This window comes from Barbus barbus (assembly GCF_936440315.1).
Source record: "Barbus barbus genome assembly, chromosome: 26".
Taxonomy (NCBI): domain Eukaryota; kingdom Metazoa; phylum Chordata; class Actinopteri; order Cypriniformes; family Cyprinidae; genus Barbus; species Barbus barbus.
In genome coordinates this window covers 11,376,328-11,400,413 of record NC_136754.1, presented here as the reverse complement: position 1 = coordinate 11,400,413, position 24,086 = coordinate 11,376,328, and the positions used below count along the sequence as shown (strand labels likewise).

General features: G+C 38.4%; 1 protein-coding gene across 1 annotated transcript in view; it reads left to right on the top strand.

Moving 5' to 3' along the window:
* Positions 1–24,086, top strand: part of LOC306845808 (astrotactin-1-like) — a gene marked incomplete at its 5' end in the record, with an annotated part of 150,731 nt that overhangs the window by 37,010 nt on the left and 89,635 nt on the right. The window contains 2 exons of the mRNA XM_079378786.1: positions 4,435–4,629; positions 19,200–19,327. Of these exons, the coding sequence (XP_079234912.1) occupies positions 4,435–4,629; positions 19,200–19,327 (323 nt within the window). The remainder of the gene's footprint in view (positions 1–4,434; positions 4,630–19,199; positions 19,328–24,086) is intronic.

Genomic DNA, 24,086 nt, shown 5'->3' with positions numbered 1-24,086 from the left:
TGAACATGGCTTCAAATAAAACATTGGCAAACCTGAAATGTACTTGGTAAGATATCCAAGCTGGAACCGTAGCTTGCCAATATACATATATATATTGTCAAGTGCTGAAAAAAAAGGATTTGCTGTTTCTCAAGTTTGGGGTCAGTGAGATTTTTTTAATAGTTTTTAGTTTTTAGTCTCTTATACTGACCAAGGCTGCATTTATTTAATCAAAATACAGCAAAACAGTAATAACATAAAATATTATTATAATTTAAAATAACTGTTTTGTATTTTAGTATATTTTTAAAATGTAAAAATGTGTTCATTCCTGTGATGGCAAAACTGAATTTTCAACATCATTACTCCAGTCTTCAGTGTCACGTGATCCTTCCGAAATCATTCTAATATCCTGATTTGGTGATCATGAAACATTTCTTAGCATTATCAATGTTGAAAATTTATCCATTTTATGCATCATTGCTGAATAAAAGTATTCATTTCTTCCTTCTTTCAAAAAAGAAAAAAAATGATAGTGTATATATTATTCTTTTTAAAGGGAACTCAACTCAAATGCCATTTCTGTGTCCTGTCATGTCTTGGTGGAATTGCTTTTACTCTGACATGACATCACATGCATCACACAACACTAACCATTCCTTCAACTTCCAGACTTTCATGTGTCAGCTGTAGAGAATGTGAGCCAGGTAGAATAAATAGCCACTTTCTAACATCTTCCCTGCTAACATAACCTTTTTCCTGACCTATTCATAGTCTGAGAGATCATTCGCTGTTATAGGCATGTCGCTTCAACTGAAGTTGGCAAATGTGCATAATTCTCCTTTTCTCTGGAGATCCTGATAATGTGACAGGCAATCTAAAGCCACTTAAATCGTTGTCTGTGCTATGGATGTGCAACCGAGAGGATGTGTCTCACCTACGCTGATGACAGTTTCCTGTAAAACTGTAGTGTGTTACCAAGAGAAGTGAGACTGAGCGTTTAAGCCCTGACACCTCTTTCTTTCTGTTGCTTGAGTAGTACAGAGCAGAAGTGACAGCTAAGTTTCAAAGTCCCATAAATATAAATGACTCCTGTGAGCTGTCACGCTATTACAATGATACTGTTTTGCAGTAAATAAAAAGAATTGCCAACCTTAAATTCATAACAGATGCTACGCTGTGAGATCATTACCTGTTCCTCTAGTTTTGAATGCTGAACTAGTACTACACATTGCTCTATTTTGTGAAGTGATGTCTTTATGATGTAAAGAAAATATATATATAAATCCTAATGTATTCATAATGCACTTATGATTCCTTACTTAATATAATGTACAACTGTCAGTCCTCTGTCGTGTGTGTCATGTGTTCCCGCCTCATGTTTCCATATTTGGTTTGTTTCCTGTCCTCGTCTAGTGTGATCATTAGTTAATCCTTGTCCAGCTGTGTTTGTCTCGTTATCTATTATTTACCTATGTATTTATAGTCCTGTCTGTTCAGTTTGATTTGGTCTGGTCTACTCGTTACTCCCCGGTGTTCCTGTCTGTGTCAGACTTGCATTGTCTTGCCCTGCCTTGATGTCTTCAGTAAAGACATCAATGAATTTCCTACATGACAATGACATGTTTCCTCCTCGTGTGTGCACCGTGAGAACAACCTGAATTCCGGAAATGTTGGGATGTTTTTTTTTTTTTTTTTGGAATAAAACAAAAACTAAAAGACTTTCAAATCACTTGAGCCAATATTTTATTCACAATAGAACATAGAGAACATAACAAATGGAGAAATGGAGAAATCTTACACTTTTATCCACTAAATGAACTAATTTCAAATTCGATACCTGCTACAGGTCTCAAAAAAAGTTGGCACGGGGGCAACAAAGGGCTGAAAAAGCCAGATATTTTGAAAAGATTCAGCTGGGAGAACATCTAGCAACTAATTAAGTTAATTGACATCAGGGCCCGTATTCATGAAAAATCTTAGTGCTAAGAGTTGCTCCTAGTAACAAAATTCTAAGAAAATTCTTAGAAATGTGGGTGTTTCATCTTAAAATTAAAGAAAAGATCCTAGTAAAGAAAAAAGTAATTTAGAAAGCATCTTAACCCTTAAAAGAGGTGTTAAGGTCCAAAATTGTTAGGAGTACGGACAAGGACTTTTGAGGGGCTAAAGAGTTTCTTTAGCAGTGGAGAAAATGGACGAAACATGAAGAGGGAGAAGAAATGTGTTGCACACAAAGCACGACAGTGAGTTAATAAGACGCTACACATAAGATCGTGCAGGGATCATGTTTGTGACTGATCTTATTAGAGACATGCTAACATCTCCGACACCGCGCAGAAATGCCATAGTGCCAGAAATGGACATAATCACTACATTAACTACATTAACATATTTGGCAACTGGAAAAATGCAACTATGCAGCAGTGATGATTTGGATCTGTTACAGCACTTTCAGAACCTTATTATGTCGCTGTTCATTTCCTATAAAATACGTTAAGTATGACAGCATGGTATATAAAAAAATAAAGAATATATATACATATATAATGTGTGTGTGTGTGTTGTGTGTGTGAGAAAGAGAGAGAGAGAGAGAGAGAGAGATTTCAAAATGAAGGCTTATAATAAACCCTACTCTTAAAAGCGTTCTTTTATTTCCTTCTTGGACAACCAACCAATCACAGTCTTCAAAAGACTGTGTCATAGCTCGCAATGGGGTTGCCTCCTCACTAAGATAAAAGTTTTTGTCTTTTCCTCACTCAGAGTTGCTCTCAGATTGGTCCTGAATCACTTTTAAGCTAAGACTCCTAGTTAGAAATTTTTAAGCTAAATTAGGAGCTCTCTAAAAGGATTCTTAGAATCTTTAGGAATACAGGCCCAGGTCTATAACATGATTATCTATAAAAAGGGATGTCTTAGATAGGCAGAGTCTCTCAGAAGTAAAGATGGGCAAAGGCTCTCCAATCTGTGAAAGAGGGCGTAAAAAGATTGTGTAATACTTTAAAAACAACATTCCTCAACGTCAAATTGCAAAGACTTTACAGATCTCATCATCTATAGTGCATAACATCATCAAAAGATTCAGAGAAACTGGAGAAATCTCTGCGCGTAAGGGACAAGGCTGAAGAACTTTGTTGGATGCCTGTGGTCTTCGGGCCCTCAGACGACACTGCATTACTCATCGGCATCTGTCATTGACATTACTAAATGGGCCCAGGAATACTTCCAGAAACCACTGTCAGTAAACACAATCCACCGTGCCATCTGCAGATGCCAACTAAAGCTCTGTCATGCAAAAAGGAAGCCATATGTGAACATGGTCCAGAAGCACCGTCGTGTCCTGTGGGCCAAGGCTCATTTAAAAGGGACTGTTTCAAAGTGAAAAAGTGCTCTATGGTCAGACGAGTCCAAATTTGACATTCTTGTTGGAAATCACGGATGCCATGTCTTCCAGGCTAAAGAGGAGGGAGACCTTCCAGCGTGTTATCAGCGTTCAGTTCAAAAGCCAGCATCTCTGATGATATGGGAGTGCATGAGTGCATACGGTATGGGCAGCTTGCATGTTTTGGAAGGCACAATGAATGCTGAAAGGTATATAAAGGTTTTAGAGCAACGTTTGCTCCCCTCCAGACGACGTTTATTTCAGGGAAGGCCTTGTGTATTTTAGCAGGACAATGCAAAACCATATACTGATGCTATTACAACAGCATGGCTTTGTAGTAGAAGAGTCCGGATGCTGAATTTGCCTGCCTGCAGTCCAGATCTTTCACCTATAGAGAACATTTGGCGCATCATTAAAGGAAAAATACGTCAAAGATGACCACAAACTCTAACGCAGCTGGAAACCTATATCAGGCAAGAATTGGACCAAATTCCAACACCAAAACTCCAGAACCCATAACCTCAATGCCCAGACGTCTTCAAACGGTTTTGAAAAGAAGATGAGATGCTACACCATGGTAAACATGCCCCCTTCCCAACTATTTTGAGACCTGTAGCAGGCATCAAATTTGAAATTAGATCATTTTGTGCATAAAATTTAAAAAATTCTTAGTTTAAACATTTATGTCATCTATGTTCTATTGTGAATAAAATATTGGCTCATGTGATTTGAAATTCTTTTGGTTTTAATTTTATTCTTATTTAAAAAATGTCCAAACATTTAATTAATGTGACAAGCTTTATTGACAATGAACTGGATATTGGATGTTAGAACAAGCCTTATTGATTTGACATTTGTTGGTCACTGAATAATTCCCATATTCTCATTTGTGTGGTTTCATAGTATGGTTTCATAGACTTTACCAACTTTCTAAAATGATGAAAAAAGCATTATAAAGAATAATTTGGTATATCTTGACTGATAGTGGCAAGCATTATCTTACTTTTGCCGCCATCTACTCTCCTTTCCTCTCTTCCTTTAGCTCATATCTTTTTCTCGTTGCCATATGTTTGTAGATGTATTGAAGATTATAAGAGAAGAGCAGACGGCCGCTCATGTCAGCCGCTGTCAGAAGCCTGCACTGAGGGAGTGGACTGCGGGGACACAGCTGACATCCCAGCCAACCAGACTGTGTTTGGGGACCTCTTCTATGGCTACAATAACCACACCAAAGACATTACATCAGGACAGGTCCTTAAGGCTTCCTTCAGGTGATGTTTTACATTGTGCTCGATTTTACCAGTGCTAAGGATGATTGATGATTTATTTTTACTCATTTTTTAATAGCAGTGTTGTGCTGATAATGTGAAATGTGGTATTTCATTTCACCTTTATCTTTCTTTTGGATTTATTAAAACAAAAATTCCTATGTCCAGTTCAGAAATATGAATTATACGCCACTGGAGCCTACTCTTACAGTGATCTTAGCAGGCTTAAGGGGTGTTGTTTAGCTTGTTTGGAAAGTGGAGTTAACTGTTAACCATAACGCATGTCCTCCACTGGCTTATTCATTTTATTATGGAGCTTTTGCCAATTATATTGACATGACAGCGGAGAGGTGACAGGATATGATAAGGAAATCAGAGAAGTTTAGGATCAGGAAATTACAAGTCGTAGCATGTGCGCTACCCGCCCCTTTCTTAAGCTGCTTTGGAACAATATCTATTGTGAACAATATCTTTCCACCAAGTATTTCATTTTATTAGCCTGTAACTCTTAATGTAAACTTATTTATTTATCTAGCCAAGCAAACCATCTATTTTAAAGAATAATTTAATTCCACATAGGCCAACAAAGTGTATATTTAGTAAGTTAAAGGGATAGTCCACCCAAAAATTAAAATTCTGTCACCATTTACTCACCCTCATGTCATTTCAAAAATTAAATTAAATTAAATTAAATTATAAAAGGAATAATGCTGAAAACCTCATTGACTTTTCTTGTATGCCCCCCCCCAAAAAACAAAACAAAAACAAAATATATTTTAAATATTTTTAGTTTTACTATACCTTTAAAGATTTTTTTTTGTTTTACTAATGATAGCATAAACTATATGTCCAGTATTTGTCTGAAATTGTCTTTGTACTGTACAGTAGCTCTTAAATGGACTGTAGTTAAACTATCCAATCATCAAGTCTAATTTAATAAAAGCACAAATCCTGTGAAATACAGCACAGCAGAATCTTGTTACACACAAAGACCCTTTGAATGTTCCTCTAATTAAAAGAGCACTGTGGTCAGCTCACCCTAAAGGTCACCATGCAAAGTCATTGACGGCCCTTAAATTAAACACGGACACTTACAGGCGCAGTTTCCTGCAGCAGTTTATCCATTTACTCCACATGGTTTGATTGGCGCGGTACGGGAGGAGGGAGGCCTGAGTGATGGAGAAATAGTGGGAGGAGAGTTAATATTATCAAGAAGCCAAATCTCAAAAGCTCTGATCTCATTTGGAGGCACCCGGAGAGACGTTGGGTTTAGGCAGCCTTTGAAAAGCACAACTGGCCCTCATGCTCCAGGACTTACTCTCTGTGCTGTTCTCTTCACCTTTTGAGAGGCGCGGGCCTAACGCGTGCTCTAATTATGTGGAATGGCGAGGAGCAAATTAAAAGTGACCATAAGCAAGTTTGGTTTAATGGGGCTTAATTGGGCCAGCTGAATCTACTGGATCTTCTGTTAAACAAAAGGAGGATACGGTAAGTTCATTAATCCTTCATAGATTATAGCAGGGCTTCGACAATTAATTTCAGACCTGAGGAAATAGTCGAAATGCTGCTGCTCAGGAGGAGCAGAGGCAGGAAATGAAATGTTATTTGATCTTCTAGGGTGAGGTATGGAAATCTTTAAAGCGAACGCCATGGATAAACAAAACACTTTTATGATTAATTGAGACAAATGCTTGCCTTTTGGTTATTCAATATAAGGTTATCTGATCTGATGTGAGGTTTTAAATGTTTTTATGTTTGATTAATGAGATTTTTGGTGGTTAAATGTTTGTTTTTTATATCACTGTGAGACACTGAAGGGGGAACTTAGTAAGAATAAATAGTATTCACTAAAATTACCATTTATTTGTATGCACTGTTTCTGTTGTTTTAGGGCCTGATTCAATAAAGAAATTACACAAATGTGTTAAAGGTGCACAATATCCACATAATATATGCTGAACACCTCCATACAATTTGAACACAAGTTGGTTGTGAATGTTCAGATAGGGAGTTTTAAGCAGACTTATACTTCTTTGGGTTCAGTACATCATTTGTATTTATTTATTTATTTATTAAAGTGATTAATACATTTATTCAGCTAGGCAACATTCAGTTGGTTGAAAGTGACAGTAAAGACATTGACAATTTTACATTTACATTTAGTCATTTAGCAGACACTTTTATCCAAAGCAACTTACAAATGACGACAATGGAAGCAATGGAAAATCAACAAAAGAGCAATGATACGCAAGTGCTATATCAAGTCTCAGTTAGCTTAACGCAGTACACGTAGCAAGGTTTTTTTTAATTATATAATAAATAAAAAGAAAACAGATAGAATAGAAAAAGAATAGAGCAAGCTAGTGTTAGAGGCCTTTTCTTGCTTTTGTTAATTGTATAATAAATACCAAAAAAAAAGAAATCGAGAATACAAAAAGAATAGAGAAGCTAGTATTATTATTATTTATTTATTTTTTAAGAAAATAATTAGAATAAAGAGTGCTAGAGTTGGAGGATCAAAGAAAGAGATGTTTTTAGAACAAAGAAACAGTTAATTTGGTTGTGTTGTGAGCATTTGCAGTGTGTTTCTTTATTTGTTTGTGTTGTGAGCATTTGCACCACCTGCTGTCAAACTGATGAAGATGTTTTCTTGATTTGCTGGTGCTTTTTCTATTTGCATGTGTTTTCTGAAGTTGCAGCGCGTTGAGCTCTCTCGGCCACCGTAGAACTGGCTGGAAGACCTGCCAAGAGAGCATTCCAATAGTCCAGCCTGGACAGAATACGAGCTTGAACAAGTTGTGAAGCATGTTCCGAAAGAAAGGGCCTGATAAAGCAAATCTGCAGGACTGGGCAGTTTTAGAAACGTGGTCTGAGTAAATTGTAAAAAAAAAATTTAAACTTTCAAAAAATATTTTCATAAATACAGTTCTTTTGAACTTTTGATTCATCAGAGAAACTGAAATGTATCACGGTTTCCACAAAAAAGTATTAAGCTGTACAAACTGTGATAACACAAATAAATTTTTCTTGAGCACCAAATCAACATAGTAGTATAGTTTCTTAAGGATCTGAAGGTTCTTTGTGACACTGAAGACTGGAAATTTACCATCGGCTTTACCATCACAGGAATGTACGGTGATGCATTGCTGCCACACAGGCATTATTTTTTCCACTCAATTATGTTGTAATAACGAGATATGTCGTTTTAACGACATCTTTTCTCATTTTAATGACATCTTTTCTCATAATAACAAGTTGTTTTCTCGTTAAAAAGACATCTTCCATTTCTTTTTGTTCGTATTTCGATTTATTGTTAAATCAAACTTCAGTCATTCAAATAAAGAAATATTCCAAGCCCAGGACGGTCAGCTCACTCACATAATGCAGGCTACTATATCTATTCTAACGGGAAAATATATTGTTTTTATGACATATGTCGTTATTATAAGAAAAAATATGTTGTTTTAACGGGAAAACATCTCGTAATTAGGAGAAAATATGTCGTTTTAATGAGAAACGCTATCGTTTTAACAATAAAACATCTCGTTATTATGAGAAAAGATGTTGTTTTAACGAGAAAAGATGTCTGTTACGGGGCTGACGAGACGTGAGACATGCGGATCCATATGCAAGGCTTTATTAAAAAACATGGTCAGAAACAGGCAGGGTCAGACATCGGCAAACAGGTATGGCAAGGGCAAGACAAGGATGATGGCTCTGTAGAGTTGCTATCGCTTGGGGAGTGATATACGCTAACAATACTCGGCCCCGATGCTGAGGAAGTCCATGGTTTATATAGTGTGTGTTTGGGTGATGGTGATTGCGAGATGGTTCTCAGGTGTGGGCGTGATCATTGTGAACAGCTGTGTATGAGTCCATGTGGTGAACGAGTGACCTCTGGTGGCTAGTGAACGGAAGTGCATGGTCAGGATTCGTGACATAGCCCCCCCCCCAAGGAGCGGCTTCCAGACGCGCCTATATAGTCCAGGAGGGCGGTGGAGCGGAGGCGGAACAGGGGGAGGGATGGAGGGCCAGGTCCGTGAGGAAGTGGGAAGACCGGGGACTGAGGCAGAACCGGCAGAGCAGGACACCCAGGCGGAACCGGAGACCAGGACAGAGCAAGAGCCCACCAGGGCGGAGCAGACGGACCAGGAGCCCACCAGGGCGGAGTAGATGACCACCAGACCGGAGTAGAAGACCACCACGGCGGAGCAGACGACCACCAGACCCGAGCAGAAGACCACCATGGCAGGGCAGACGACCACCAGACCCGAGCAAGAGCCCACCAGGGCGGAGTAGACGGACCAGGAGCCCACCAGACCGGAGTAGAAGACCACCACGGCGGAGCAGATGACCACCAGACCCGAGCAGAAGACCACCATGGCGGGGCAGAGGACCACCAGACCTGAGCAGAAGACCCTCGCCAGGAAGCAGACTGGGCAGGAAACCATGGCAGAGTGTGAGATCTGGGGGAAACAGAGACAGACAACACAGGGAGAGCAGAGACAGACAATACAGGGAGAGCATTCATGATCTCAGGGGGCGTGGCAGGGCAGGACGAGGATTCATAGATTGCGTTTTTAGCCGTGACAGGACAGGGCGTGAGCTCACAGACGGCCTCTTTGGCCGTGACAGGACAGGGCGTGAGCTCACAGACGGCCTCTCTGGCCGTGACAGGGCAGACAGTGAGTTCAGGAACGGCCTCCATGGCCGTGACAGGGCAGACAGTGAGTTCAGGAACGGCCTCCATGGCCGTGACAGGGCAGACAGTGAGTTCAGGAACGGCCTCCATGGCCGTGACAGGGCAGACAGTGAGTTCAGGAACGGCCTCCATGGCCGTGACAGGGCAGACCATGAGGTCAGGAACGGCCTCCGTGGCCGTAACAGGGCAGACAGTGAGTTCAGGGACGGCCTCCGTGGCCGTGACAGGGCAGACAGTGAGTTCATGAGTGGGTGCCACCACCTCGGGAGGTTCTGCAGCGGAAGCTGCCACCTCTGGTGGTTCTGCAGTGGACGCCGCCTCCTCTGGAGGTTCTAGGACAGACTCGTGGACTGAAGAGGTCTCAGGAGCAGACTCGTGGACAGGAGAGGCCTCAGGAGCACAGTGTGCAGCCCACACACTCAAAATGGCAACCGCCATAACGGGAAGTACCGAGGTCAGGGGAACAGTCTCTGTAACAGACAGGGTTGAGGCCCTGGGAATGCCAGCTACTCGCACTGACATCAGTGGTGGGTCCATCACACTGGATATCAGACAGGGAACTTGAAGGACTGACCTTAAATCCTTGGGTGTGACAGACTCTGGCTGGAGCACTGTGACGTGGTGTGACTCTGGCTTGACAGCGGAGACGTGGTGTGACTCTGGCTTGACAGCGGAGACGTGGTGTGACTCTGGCTTGACAGCGACGACGTGAGCAGACTCTGGCTTGACAGCGACGACGTGAGCAGACTCTGGCTTGACAGCGACGACGTGAGCAGACTCTGGCTTGACAGCGACGACGTGAGCAGACTCTGGCTTGACAGCGACGACGTGAGCAGACTCTGGCTTGACAGCGACGACGTGAGCAGACTCTGGCTTGACAGCGACGACGTGAGCAGACTCTGGCTTGACAGCGACGACGTGAGCAGACTCTGGCTTGACAGCGACGACGTGAGCAGACTCTGGCTTGACAGCGACGACGTGAGCAGACTCTGGCTTGACAGCGACGACGTGAGCAGACTCTGGCTTGACAGCGACGACGTGAGCAGACTCTGGCTTGACAGCGACGACGTGAGCAGACTCTGGCTTGACAGCGACGACGTGAGCAGACTCTGGCTTGACAGCGACGACGTGAGCAGACTCTGGCTTGACAGCGACGACGTGAGCAGACTCTGGCTTGACAGCGACGACGTGAGCAGACTCTGGCTTGACAGCGACGACGTGAGCAGACTCTGGCTTGACAGCGACGACGTGAGCAGACTCTGGCTTGACAGCGACGACGTGAGCAGACTCTGGCTTGACAGCGACGACGTGAGCAGACTCTGGCTTGACAGCGACGACGTGAGCAGACTCTGGCTTGACAGCGACGACGTGAGCAGACTCTGGCTTGACAGCGACGACGTGAGCAGACTCTGGCTTGACAGCGACGACGTGAGCAGACTCTGGCTTGGCAGGCATGACGTGAGCAGACTCTGGCTTGGCAGGCATGACGTGAGCAGACTCTGGCTTGGCAGGCATGACGTGAGCAGACTCTGGCTTGGCAGGCATGACGTGAGCAGACTCTGGCTTGGCAGGCATGACGTGAGCAGACTCTGGCTTGGCAGGCATGACGTGAGCAGACTCTGGCTTGGCAGGCATGACGTGAGCAGACTCTGGCTTGGCAGGCATGACGTGAGCAGACTCTGGCTTGACGGCGACGACGTGAAGGGGTGCTGTTGCTGCCGCCATTTTGTGAGTGAGTGAGGTGTCGTGTTCCTCCGCGACACCCACAGTAAAAGAGGAGCCCACACACAGTAAAGCATAGTCCATAAATTGACTGAGTGACGCACGGGGACCCTCACGGATTAACTGTCGTTTGAGCGGCTGATTGATGCCCTCACAAAAAAAGTCTATTAGTGCATAGTCCGGCAGATCAGAAAAATAGGCGAGATCTAAGTACTCCTGTATGTATTCCTCGAGCGGTCTCAAACCCTGCTCGAGGGTTAACAACAGTCGTGCAGTGTCCATACCTGGCCAATGTCCTCTGGAAAAGCCGCTGGATCCTTGTGTGGCCGAGTATTCTGTTACGGGGCTGACGAGACGTGAGACATGCGGATCCATATGCAAGGCTTTATTAAAAAACATGGTCAGAAACAGGCAGGGTCAGACATCGGCAAACAGGTATGGCAAGGGCAAGACAAGGATGATGGCTCTGTAGAGTTGCTATCGCTTGGGGAGTGATATACGCTAACAATACTCGGCCCCGATGCTGAGGAAGTCCATGGTTTATATAGTGTGTGTTTGGGTGATGGTGATTGCGAGATGGTTCTCAGGTGTGGGCGTGATCATTGTGAACAGCTGTGTATGAGTCCATGTGGTGAACGAGTGACCTCTGGTGGCTAGTGAACGGAAGTGCATGGTCAGGATTCGTGACAATGTCGTTTTAATGGGAAAAGATGTCGTTAAAACAACATATCTCGTTATTAGAATATAATTGAGTGAAAAAAATAATATGTGTGGCAGCAATGCGTCATCGTAATTACATTACATTAATTAAATTTATATATATATATATATATATATATATATATATATATATATATATATATATATATATAAATGGTTATTTTAGGTTGGAAAAAAATCACATTATTTCTGCTTTTACTGTATTTTTGATCTAATAAATGCAGCCTTTGTGAGCACAAGTGACTATTTTACACCAAACTTTTGAACGGTAGTGAATATGCTTATAATGCTCTTTTTTATCATTCGATTATCTTTTTTAAAGAAAGTTTGTTAACACCTGCTTAGCATGGTTCATTAGTAACACAACATATTGTGTCCCAGGAAAATTGCATTTTCTGTATATAGTTTATAATAATAAAATTGCATTTTCTGTATATAGTTTATAATAATAAGCCTAATTCACATAGAAAGAAGGGTATTTGTGCTGACTTTAAATATTACAGTTTCATTTTAACACAATTAGCGCCATGTTTTATGGATTTTGAGTGCCAAGTGAATTCTTCTCAAAGAGAAAGTGAGATTGAGTAACATGGCAAATTATTTATATTTCAAGTTACATCAACTCATATGCATGCAATGTACACTCAATAAATTCAGGAGGAATTAAACATATACTTACAGTGGTAACTCATCTCTTTCCAAAATGATGCAACAGGGAAAAGAGTGAGCAACTGCCAGATAAAATCCATCCAGAGAGGTTGAAGTTGTTTATTATTCTGTTTTAAACTTACACAAGGCCGTGTGTTTCCTTTGGCGTTTCACCAAAATTACTACCCACAAGTCTGGGTTGTCACACAGCAGCTGCTTTTACATCGGACTCATATTTGAAAGGCATGGTTACATTTTCATGCGGTTTAATCCTGAACGTGAGGTGCAATGCATTTCCTGTGACAACCTGCCCAATAGACAATGCATAATGCATTAGCTCCTGTTTGATGCTTTTTCAGATCAGTGGTGTTCTCAGACAGATGAACATGCCAGAGTAACTTTTATGAAGAAATGTAGAGGACAGCCACGAAACAGGGAATGTGCAGGACAGATTTATTAAGGCTGCTTTTAAAAGCCGAGATATTCTGAACATGGAAGTGTTTGAAGTAAACAATTTGAGATCATATTGAAAATTCTGGTTTAGCAATTCCGTTCAATTTAGTGTTTTGACAAAAGTTGCAATTTGGTATCTATATAAAGCTTACTTCGTTCAAACAAAATTTTATTTTATCGTTTACTCATATTTCAATGTTTTTGTCCAAACAATGAAAGTCAGTGGGGTCTAATGTTTATATACAAAATATCTTAAATTTTGTTTTCGATAGAGACAGTAATCTCAACTCTTTTTTCCAACCCTAAGCCTTTTAGCTTGTACTTTGATTCTGTTTCCTTTTTAAATGCATTTAAAGTTAAACACACATATATTATAACACTGAAAGAATGTGTCCATTCCAGTCAGTTTCATCTCAAAATACCAATCTGTGTGCATGTCAATTGTCAACTTAATTTAGCTTTTAATTCATCCTGGTTTGGTACTGCTTATTTGCAAGCCAACTGCATGTCCTTGCTTATCATTTTAATTATACATATTCTTTTGAGATGTAGCATCTGGCATGTTGCAAGCCCAATCGGCACCTCCCCAAGCAGTAATTGACATGTTACAGTGCCATTTTTACACATTAGTACTATTTATGTGCCAATTTTGTAATTCCCATGTAAATATATCTGTATATTCTCTCTTTGTCTCTATCTAATAACATAAATTTGATAAATTTGTGAACATTATTTTGGTATTCTGACATTTAAGCTTAAACGCATTAAAGTACAGAGTAATATTAATTAACTACTTACTATATGAGTTATGATTAGGGTTTGGCTTAGGGTTACTTGTATGTATTTATGCATAATTTGTTTTATTATAATAGTACATGTAACTTTAAACAAGGACACATTAAAATAGTGTTACCAAAGTTTGTGAAGAAGTTTAAAATGGTTCTATAAAACTTGAAATTTAGGTTTTACAAGCTGTACTTCTAGGTATTTGCTGTAGGTAGGTAGGTGGATGAATGGATGGATTGTTTTGGATAGTTGCTGTGGCATTTCGAGGGTGTTTGTAGTCAGTTGCTTTTAGTTTCTTTGATGGATAGCTACAGAGAATGTCGGAACGTCTACATGGAAAACGAAAGGGATGCATACAAATTCTGACAACCCAACCTTTACTGCATATTTCTGAAGTTTGCACACACACATACATAGGGGTTTACAAAGCCTGTTTTTCAAATACAATACTCTGAGTCTGCGTTAACCACTGGATGTTGCGCTCAAGCCCGTGCTACAGTCTTTATCCAAAAACTTCCTATGGCACTGCTGCCAAAATTTCTAGCTTGTTGAGAAGCAGTCCTGTTGAGTAGCAGTCTATATCTTTGTGCCATTGCATTTGTAGAGCAGAGTGCAAAGAAATTAAGCAAGTAAATTATGCAACCATTTTGTTGACATCTTAATTAAATACTATACACAGGCTTTTAGAGAGCGTTCCAAATATCTACTCCTACTTCCTCCTCCATATCTTGTGTGCATTGCCAGGCAAGATTTGAAGTGAAGTGACATACTGCCAAGTATGGTGACCCATACTCGGAATTCGTGCTCTGCATTTAACCCATCCAACGTGCACACACACAGCAGTGAACACACACACACACACCGTGAACACACACCCGGAGCAGTGGGCAGCCATTTATGCTGCGGCGCCCGGGGAGCAGTTGGGGGTTCGGTGCGTTGCTTAAGGGCGCCTCAGTCGTGGTATTGAGGGTGGAGAGAGCGCTGGACATTCACTCCCTCTACCTACAATCCCTGCCCGCCCGAGACTCGAACCCGCAACCTTTGGATTACGAGTCCGACTCTCTAACCATTAGGCCACGACGGATCGACATGAACAGATTTCATTTCGATCTCTGTTTTATCATCATGAGACTTTCCACCTAAAAACATGTGCCCTTTCCTAATTACTTTCCCTCTCCTCTGGGTTCCAGCCTTAACCAGTTTCACTTTTCCAGCATGCTTTGAGCTGGTTTTAATGAATTTTTTAGTGCCCTTTGTTCTCATTAGAACTTTGCAGAATCATGATTAGGACTACCTCACTTAAAATCTCCCAGTTGGGTGTTTCTATCCACAGCAAGAAACTCAAAGTGCTACCTTTCTCCCAGCACTAAATTAAAACATCACACACGGGCTGTGAACAGTCTGATTATATTTAAAAGCCTGAAGTCTGAGCTATTTTCATACGGCTCATTTTTTCAAATGCTCTTCTAACTTTCCTTTGTAATTAGAATTTTCTCTTATAAATGGAATGTTGATTTCATGTTGTGCTAATGATATTAGCACAACTATAATGTAAAAAAAAAAAAGTATTTCTGTACGTATTATGTAATTATATGAAAAACAATACTTTTAATTATTATGAATTGTAATTATATAATAATAACTAATTGAATCAAATGTTTCTGTTTGTTCAAGCATCTTAATCAGCCCAACACAGCAACACTGACTCAATCAATCTGTTTGATTGAGGTTTGTGGAGTGTTTGAGGAAACTTCTTTGACCTCAGTTCTGCACAATGGCACAGAAATCGCACACTTCTGCTTTAAACAAGCTACAAATACATGCTCAAAATTCAGCCATTCTAGATGAATTAATTTGGGCCCACATATTATGACTAATTATGTGTGGAATCATCTCTTAATGATATTAATTGACAACTGGATATCTCATTATCTTGCCAGAAATGAAATATCAACTTCAGACAACTTTAATGAAATTACTTATTTCAACTGAAAGAAAACTAAACATACTTGCTGCAAAATTTAGTTCTCATTTTCCAAGTATTGTGTGCTAGCTTTCTGACCCTGCCATTTTGTATTTGTCTTTTAAAGACATCTTCTATCAGTATTACACTCTATTACAGTTCACCTAGTTTTACACTCAAAATGGTCCATTTTGAATTATTTATATTTTTCCCTTATTCTCATTCGACAGATAATCCCACCTGTGACGCCCAGAGCATCTTATAAAACTTGCATGCTCTGTCTATAATTACCGTGCTGCTAGATATGATTGCTGAAATCTCCCTCTTGCATGTCCGTTCTTTTTCGACGCACATGATTAATGAAGTTACGTCGCAACTGAGGATTTTCTCATGAGAATTTTCTGTATGCAGTCTATATTTTTAGAGAATTCCACAGGAAAAGTAACAAGCATTTAAAACTTTAGACAAAAGTGCAGGTTTATTCATACATATAAGTTTACTGAAGTTGATTTCATATGCTAATATTAAGAGAAAGTTGTGGTAAGATATAAGATGTAGTGAGCAATGAAGTTGTGTTCACATTTATTTTTAATATTGCTTTATTATTTGTATTATTACTATGCACCAAATATCACAGACATTTTAATTCACAGGGGTTTTTAGCCGCATAATAATTTTCAGAAACTTAAGAACCGTATGCATCATTTTCATTAAAATTACTGGCCCCTAAGTTTATTGCACATTTCTATTTAGCTGCACCAGCTCCGTGGGGAACTGAACCTTTTATCAGATTTGACTTTGACAAGCAATAACGCGGAGCTATTAATATTTCAATATGTGAGCATCTATTGAAGCGTGAGCTTCAAGTTTGACAAGAGAAACAACTTTTTTACATTTTTATTAGATGTGGGGAGGAAATCCCCCGGTGTTCAGAGAAATTTCTGCAGAATGTGCTACAGTGTACCTTCCAGCACACCCAAAAGGGCGTATTTGGGAACAGTTTTTGAGGTTTATGCCAGATTTAATTTGCCCTAGAAAACCTTCAATCTAATATACGTCAGTAGAATCTGATTTGTAATGTTCTGGGTTATGAATGATAGAGCATATTAGTATTATTTAGCCAAGTAAATGGTTGTTTTCTTTATAAATAGCTCAACGTTTTTAGTCATCCAGGAAGCGGCTATTTAGCACTGTACACCTCCACATATATGACTGTTTGTTGAATATGAATGACAGTCTGTTCCACTTCAACCAGTTTTCATTCTGATATTAAGATGAAATGCATTTTGTAAACCTCTGGCTTTTTTTCCCCTGTTTAAGCCCAATTATTTGTACAGTGCTCTGTGTATTCAGAGATAATATAATTCTTTCATCCAAGTCCACTTTATAAATCGGGTATGACAGTAATGCTTGAAGAGATATTTAGATTGCATAATGTTTCCTGGTACAATTTCCTGAATGCTCGCTCATTTACTAGATGCTCTTGCAGGCATCGTTCTAGAATTTTGTCGCATTATTTCCCTGGTGTGCTTTCTAGGTGCTTATTTTGCCTTGAAAAAGAAATTGTTTATTCTGTATTCTCCTTTCCTGCTTTTATTCATACTTTTCTTTGATATAAATTTTTTTTTTATATCGCATTGTTCTGTTTCCACACATGTACAGTATATACTCAGTCCCAGAATTCTTTAACCTTGATCTGACTTAAGATACATAGAGAAATTTTGAGTCCGAGTTTCTAGTTTGTGCATCTTTGAGTCTTTTGCTGCTGTATCAGTTTATCCATCAGTCCAATGCATACTTATTTGTTCGCATTGCTTTGAAACTAAACTATATCTAGTTGAACCCATCTTCCTGCTTTTTATCTCTATTTTCTTGTTTAAACTCAAACTGTATTTTCTTACTCTTTCCTCTAGTTTATAGTTCTTCAGAAGATCTCATTTAGATATACAGTTATTTCATTGCCCACTGCTTTCTTGTGTTCTTGTTCTCTTTGAGCTGCTTTACCTTCTTTCAGTGCATCCCTACGATATTTATGTAATATAATGGAAAATAATGTCTTAACACCATTTCAAATGTATCCTATCCACTTACACTTCACGCCTTCGTCCCTATTTATATTTATTCAGTCTGACCTAGAAGCCCCTTCTACATTTGTGCACATATTTTTTATTATCTAAACCAAATGTTCTTTACAAATAATTATAATGTCTATTACCACTAAGTGCAAATAGTGTCTGACCAAAGTTCAAATCTGCCTCAAGTTTCCAATAAGGCAGCATTTATTTATTATTTTAATAAATATAAACATTTATTTTAATAAATACTGTTATACAGTTTAATATAATACACTGAGGTGAAAGTATAAATATATATATAAATAGCATCCAAAAATATTTACCCTTAGTGCAAATTGCATTAACTATTATTTACATTTCGTGCAAAGAAAAAATACTGATATTTTCACTTAGTGTAAATCATATCTAAAGCTATTTGCACTTAGTGCTCTTAAATATTTTAATAATATGTTTTGTAAACATTTTATTTAAGGGGAGACACTGCAGGCAAAAACAGTTTTTTCATGCACCTGTCAAATTTGAGATTTTGGGCTTTTTGTTTTTTTCATAAAGTATTTTTTCAGACTAGTGAAAAGAAAACATACAAAAGACACTGTTAAGTGTTTCTTTTATAGCACTTTATCTATTTGTGTCAATAGATTTCAATTACAATACACATTTTTAAAGGCCGTTTTTTCTCTCCTACATTGAGCCATATATCTCCACTTCAGTAGCACTTACACACACCAAACTTTACATCTTTATTCCTATCTATATCCTGAAGGTTTTTACAGAGGGGTTTGTTCATATATAATTTGCTTGATTATATACAACATTTTATTCCCCCCCAAAATTGTGATATTTATTGTTTTCTGTCTGTTCTAAGTATTTTCTGAATTATGGAGTGACAAAATGAGATACCCAAAATCCCCTCTGTAAAAACTTTTGAGTCTAATATGTCAATAAAATGAAATAAGAATTTTTAAACCAACTTCATCCAGTGTTTGGATTTTTGTTCTAGAAATATATGCAAATTAACGCATATGTCATTAAATAATGCCTCATTTGCATATTTAAACATTTTAGAAAGCTTGTAATACAAAAAATGTTAGCAATTATCAATGTAATCAATCAACTAGGTAAGTAAGTTGATAACTATTAGTTTTTTTTTTTTTACCCTATTCCCCTGCAGTGTCTCACCTTACATGACCTGCTAATTGCAAAAAAGTGGTGCTTCATGGCAATTTGATCAATCAAATGATCCATTAGAACAGTAATGCTAAATGAAGAGAAGAAAGAACAAGAAAATATTATGAAATATGGATATAGTAGCTTACACCAAAATAGCCAGTAAACACTAACATTGTGAGCTTTTAACTAACAATGCAGAAAGGCACAATCTTATATTTTTCTATAGGCTTTGCTGCAGTGAGTTGGCAGAAATGTAGGATTTGTGTGATTGACGAATGAATGAACATGGCACTGTGTTTTGAGTAGATTGTCTCCTTTATCTTCTGCTGTCTAGGCAGAAGAACTTTGCCCGTGGCATCGAGCAGCAGCTCCCAGATGGCATGGTGGTTGCGTCTGTGCCGACTGAAGCCCAGTGTCATGAGGAGCTATCTGATCCAGTGCCTGATCCAGAGTACCTGACTGGTAAGAACCTATAAATTCCTGATCAATCACTCAACATCTCAGTGGCTACATTAGTTTATACTGTTGTAAGAAGCCACCCAATACAGTTCTGTATTACCATTTTGAGGTTCAGATGGATGAATTGTGTAATCTGTCACCTATTCATTTGAGGAGCAGTGTTAGATAGAGTTGGTGCTAGCAGTGTTACATAAGCTGAGTGACAATATCTTAAGATAAATATTATAACTGCTTCACTGAGACCACCTCATGAAATAACAGCCTAAAGGGCTTTATCTTGTCAGTCAGTGACTCATGCATAGAAGAGCTTGGTGTTGTGTTCTGTTGGCTCAGAGTGCTGAGTCACACTGTGTATATTTCAATAGAAGTCCAAAAAGAACGGAAACTTTGTGAAAAGATTAACAAGAATGAAAGAAAGGGCACCTTTGAATAGCACAAATATGAATATTTTGTATGTGTATAAAAATGTGATCAAATATTTCTATATCTGTGAGAATGACATAAATATAACTAATACTGGACAAAATGCATTGTTATATGCACTCATACTTTATGTATTTTGCATTTACATTTATTCATTTAGCTGACGCTTTTATCCAAAGCGACTTACAATTGCTATATATGTCAGAGGTCGCACGCCTCTGGAGCAACTAGGGGGTTAAGTGTCTTGCTCAGGGACACATTGGTGTCTCACAGTGGATTCGAACCCTGGTCTCTCACACCAAAGGCATGTGTCTTATCCACTGCGCCATCACCACCACATTTTGTTTTGTACAGTTTGAATACTTTTTTCAGCACTATCAAGAGATATACAAACAAATAGCAATTTTAAGCTTTGAAAACTTGCTATTAGTCTTAGAGATTATAAATGTTTGTATTGATTAAATAAGCCTCTTAATCTCGCTCTTGACCTTATTTAAGTAATTCCTCTTCTTTGCTGCTAAATCCATAATAATAGTAACTCTCTTCACATGGATTTCTTGCTAAGCACGATCACAAGTCCATTCAGTATTTCTAATGCCTTTATAAAACAGATAGTCCTGGCTTCACAGCACTAAACATATAGCTGTTTGTCATAAAACTGCACTGCCTCTAGTACTTTATTGCTTATTTAATTGTTTTTTAAGAAGGGAAAATTATTCAAAGTCAATTCAGGTCAAGACACTCCACATCCATCTTCAGTGTTTGTGTTTGTGTGCATATGTTATAAATTTTCTTAAAACTTGCAACAACTCTACTGGTTCGCATTATCTCCTGCCAGATCAAGTAGATGATGAAGAGGCAGAAAACGGAGAGGGTATTAACAAAATCATTTTTCAGGAGCTTCTGGCTTCTGCTGCCTCTGTCAGGACTCATTAGCTGACCAATCTGACTCCCCTCTGGAGTTTACCGCGCTACTAGTATTCTGCATGGAAGCCCCTTACCCCAAATACTGTGGGGGGTCAACTTTATGCTCCCATTAATGAGAAAGAAAAGGGGGTAGCGGGGAAATCCAGTAGGGTCAAATGAGGCTTCAGAATGCTGCACCTTTCATCATACTCTTCACCCTCTGGCTTCGGCCACCCATATCATACTGCCAAAGAATGAAGGATTATATTCATCAAGGTCTGATGTAAAATAAACAGCAGGAAAGGCCAAACAAAATAGAAATCTTATGTGCTTGTTTATGTTTTCTTTGTCTTGCAGCTATTTGCAGCAACAGAATGTTATGTACTGTAATACATATATCTTTATATATTATATATTTTCTTGTGTATCTTGTCATAAGTCCTTGAATAAATCTGAAGTATTGTTCACTTTATGGATTGGCAAAAAAATGCAAATGGCATTGGTGAAAAAAGCTTATAAATTAAGATACTTTAAAGACAGTAAAACACTTAATAGACATGAACAAAAGTGACTTCATTAGCCAAAATGTTTATCAATTTATAAATTTTTATTTTATTATTTTGATGTATTATTATACATACAATTATAAAATGAAATTAAGCTACAGTTCATAAAAATCGATTTGCTATTAAATACCATCTAAGTTTAGTCAGACAGTGTTTTGGGCAGCATGTTTTTAGGTGGTACATCAAATTTGAATTGCTCTGATGGTAGAAAAAAATATTATTCCAGTAAAAAAATAAATAAAAAAAATAAAATAAACTGGTATACTTAAAGTCTGCTAAATTGGAACAACTAATTTTGTCCTTAATGCACTTTAATTGTCTGTAAGTAATCCTAAAGTCCAACTAAAGATATACTGAAGTATATTTGATTATGCTAAAGTGGAACTATTGCAAGTACACTTCAGGTGCAATTTAAATATCTTGTATTTAAAGACAGATATTATTCAAAGATAATAAAATGCTTATCAATAGTGACATTAAAACACATTTTAGGCTTAATATTAAGAAATGTGCATTGTGCACAAGTGATGCTCCAAATAAAGTTTAATTACATTTTGTTATCAGTAAGGCTTGAGCTGTATGTCACTAAATATGTTAATAAATTTGAACTATACTTAGTATGAAATAAATGTATTTTAAATCTCTTTTTTTTTTTACTAGGGTAGGTATGTTATATTTTTATTATAGCAGTGTAAGCAGCATGGCTAAATGCTAAATGTGTTATTGTTTTTTAAAATACATTTTTTAGATTGCAGTAAATGAACACTTTAAATTCCCAGCCCTAGTTGTTGAACAGCTAGTTTTGCCCTGCGCTAAATTTAGAGAAGGAAAAGCTGACATTTATCACATTTTACAGCAATTTTATTATGGCTTGATTCCCCAACCACCATTCAATTCCACTTTGTAGTCCAGTTTAAAGGTCATAAGTATATGAAATGGTCCGGTGTGGGTCTGTAATATTGCTTGAGCTTCCGGGGAGTGCAGGTGCATTCGCTCAATGAAACAATGGTTGACATAGCTGGTCTTCAGACATAATGGTCATGGCATCAGGTGAGACTTATGAGAGGTCATATTGGATACTTGCGGGAAGATTAAAATGGGTAATCTAGAAGAGTCATCCTCTGTCAGTCATGCTTGAGGCCTTGGCTGTGAAGACAGAGGTTATTTATCTATTGCAGTGTGACGTGCTGCAGGCCTGGGAGGGAAGAGTATGAGGCAGGTGGTTCGGTGCAGAGCTCTCCAACCCTTCAGACTCATCACCCCAGCACCTGATGCTCTCCAAGCTCCTCTATTGCAAGAACTGCAAATTAAGCATAATACACGACTCATTAGTCATATTAGGCACATGTACGCCATTCAGACTTTTAATTACATCCATAGAAAGCTCTTTGGAGTGCACATCTTCTGTCCTCTCACCAGCAGAACTCTGTGATTCAAGTCCAGTAAAGCTCTTTTTGTGTTACACAAGATTATTTTGTGTAACTGTGTAACGAGGGAATTAAATAGAAATATAAAATAATATATTAATGTTGTTTCTTTCTTCTGGGAAACACAAAAGAAGATATTTTGAAGAATGTTTGAAGAAAGTCGTACAAGTTTGAAATCATTATATTTTAAGTAAACGAAGATAGAATTTAGATTTTTGGTTTAATTATCCCTTTCAGTTGTACTGTACTAATGATATGAAAACAGTTGTCTTAGGCCCGTTTACACTAGTGCACTTTCATTTTGAAACGGCATTTTAGAATGAAAATGATCCCTGTTTACATTGGCGTTTCCTCTGCGTTTCAGAAACGATCTCCACACTACACAACCGAAAACGTATGTCATGTGACCATTCGTGTAGGTACAACCATAGATATATACAGATACATTAAGAACTTTAGAACAGGTGCGTCTGCGTGCTTGGAGCGGTCAAATGAGGCATCTACCTCTAGATTTCTACCCGGATCATTTCTAAAGATACGCAATGCGAATTTGGGCTGCCATGCCATTGTTTTCAAATGTCTCTGTTTTGGTTTGTTTACACTGAAACGCAACCCCGGAGTTTTCAAAATAAAATGGGTCTGCAACGTTTTCAAAAGTCTCCGTTTTCGACCTCAAAAACGCCGGAGTAGTGTAAACGATAGGCATAACCGCACTAGTGTAAACGGGGCCTTATATGTTTGCAAATTGGCTGATACACAACACCAAATATTTGTGGTTAGTAAGATTTGTTATTTTATATATAATATAAAAAGGTGACAGTAAGGCCATTTATAAAGTTGTTATAATACAAAATATTTGTATTTCAAATTAATGCTTATTTTTTTTTGTTTTGTTTTAATCACAGTCTCCACAAAAGCACATTAAACACAACTGTTTTCAATACTGATATTCTGTATATTAGAATGATTTCTGAAGGATCATGTGACACTGAAGCCTGGAGTAATGGCTCCTAAAAATTCAGCTTTGCCGTAGTAGGAATAAATTACATTTTAAAATATGTGAAACAGAAAACAGTTATTTTAATAATATTCTACTGTTTTAACTGTATTTGTGATCAAATGCATCAGCCTTGGTGAGCATAAGATACTTCTAAAAAAAAAAAAAAGTTATCGACATGTTATTTTGTGTGATATGTGGGAAATTACAGGACTTCATACATCCTTTTTTTTGTTTTGATTTTATTGTCCCTTTAATCACAGTCGAGTTTTAAATGAAGTGTTTCTTTCTTTTTCTTACCACAATGCAAAATTATTTGCGGCAGCATGTAAGAAGTGGGGTAAAAAATGTTTGAACTCCTGTTTTAAGATAAGCTTTTGTTTCTCGCCCATGCCCTTAATACATCATCGCTGTGTTTTTCCCTCGACTGTCTCGAGACATCA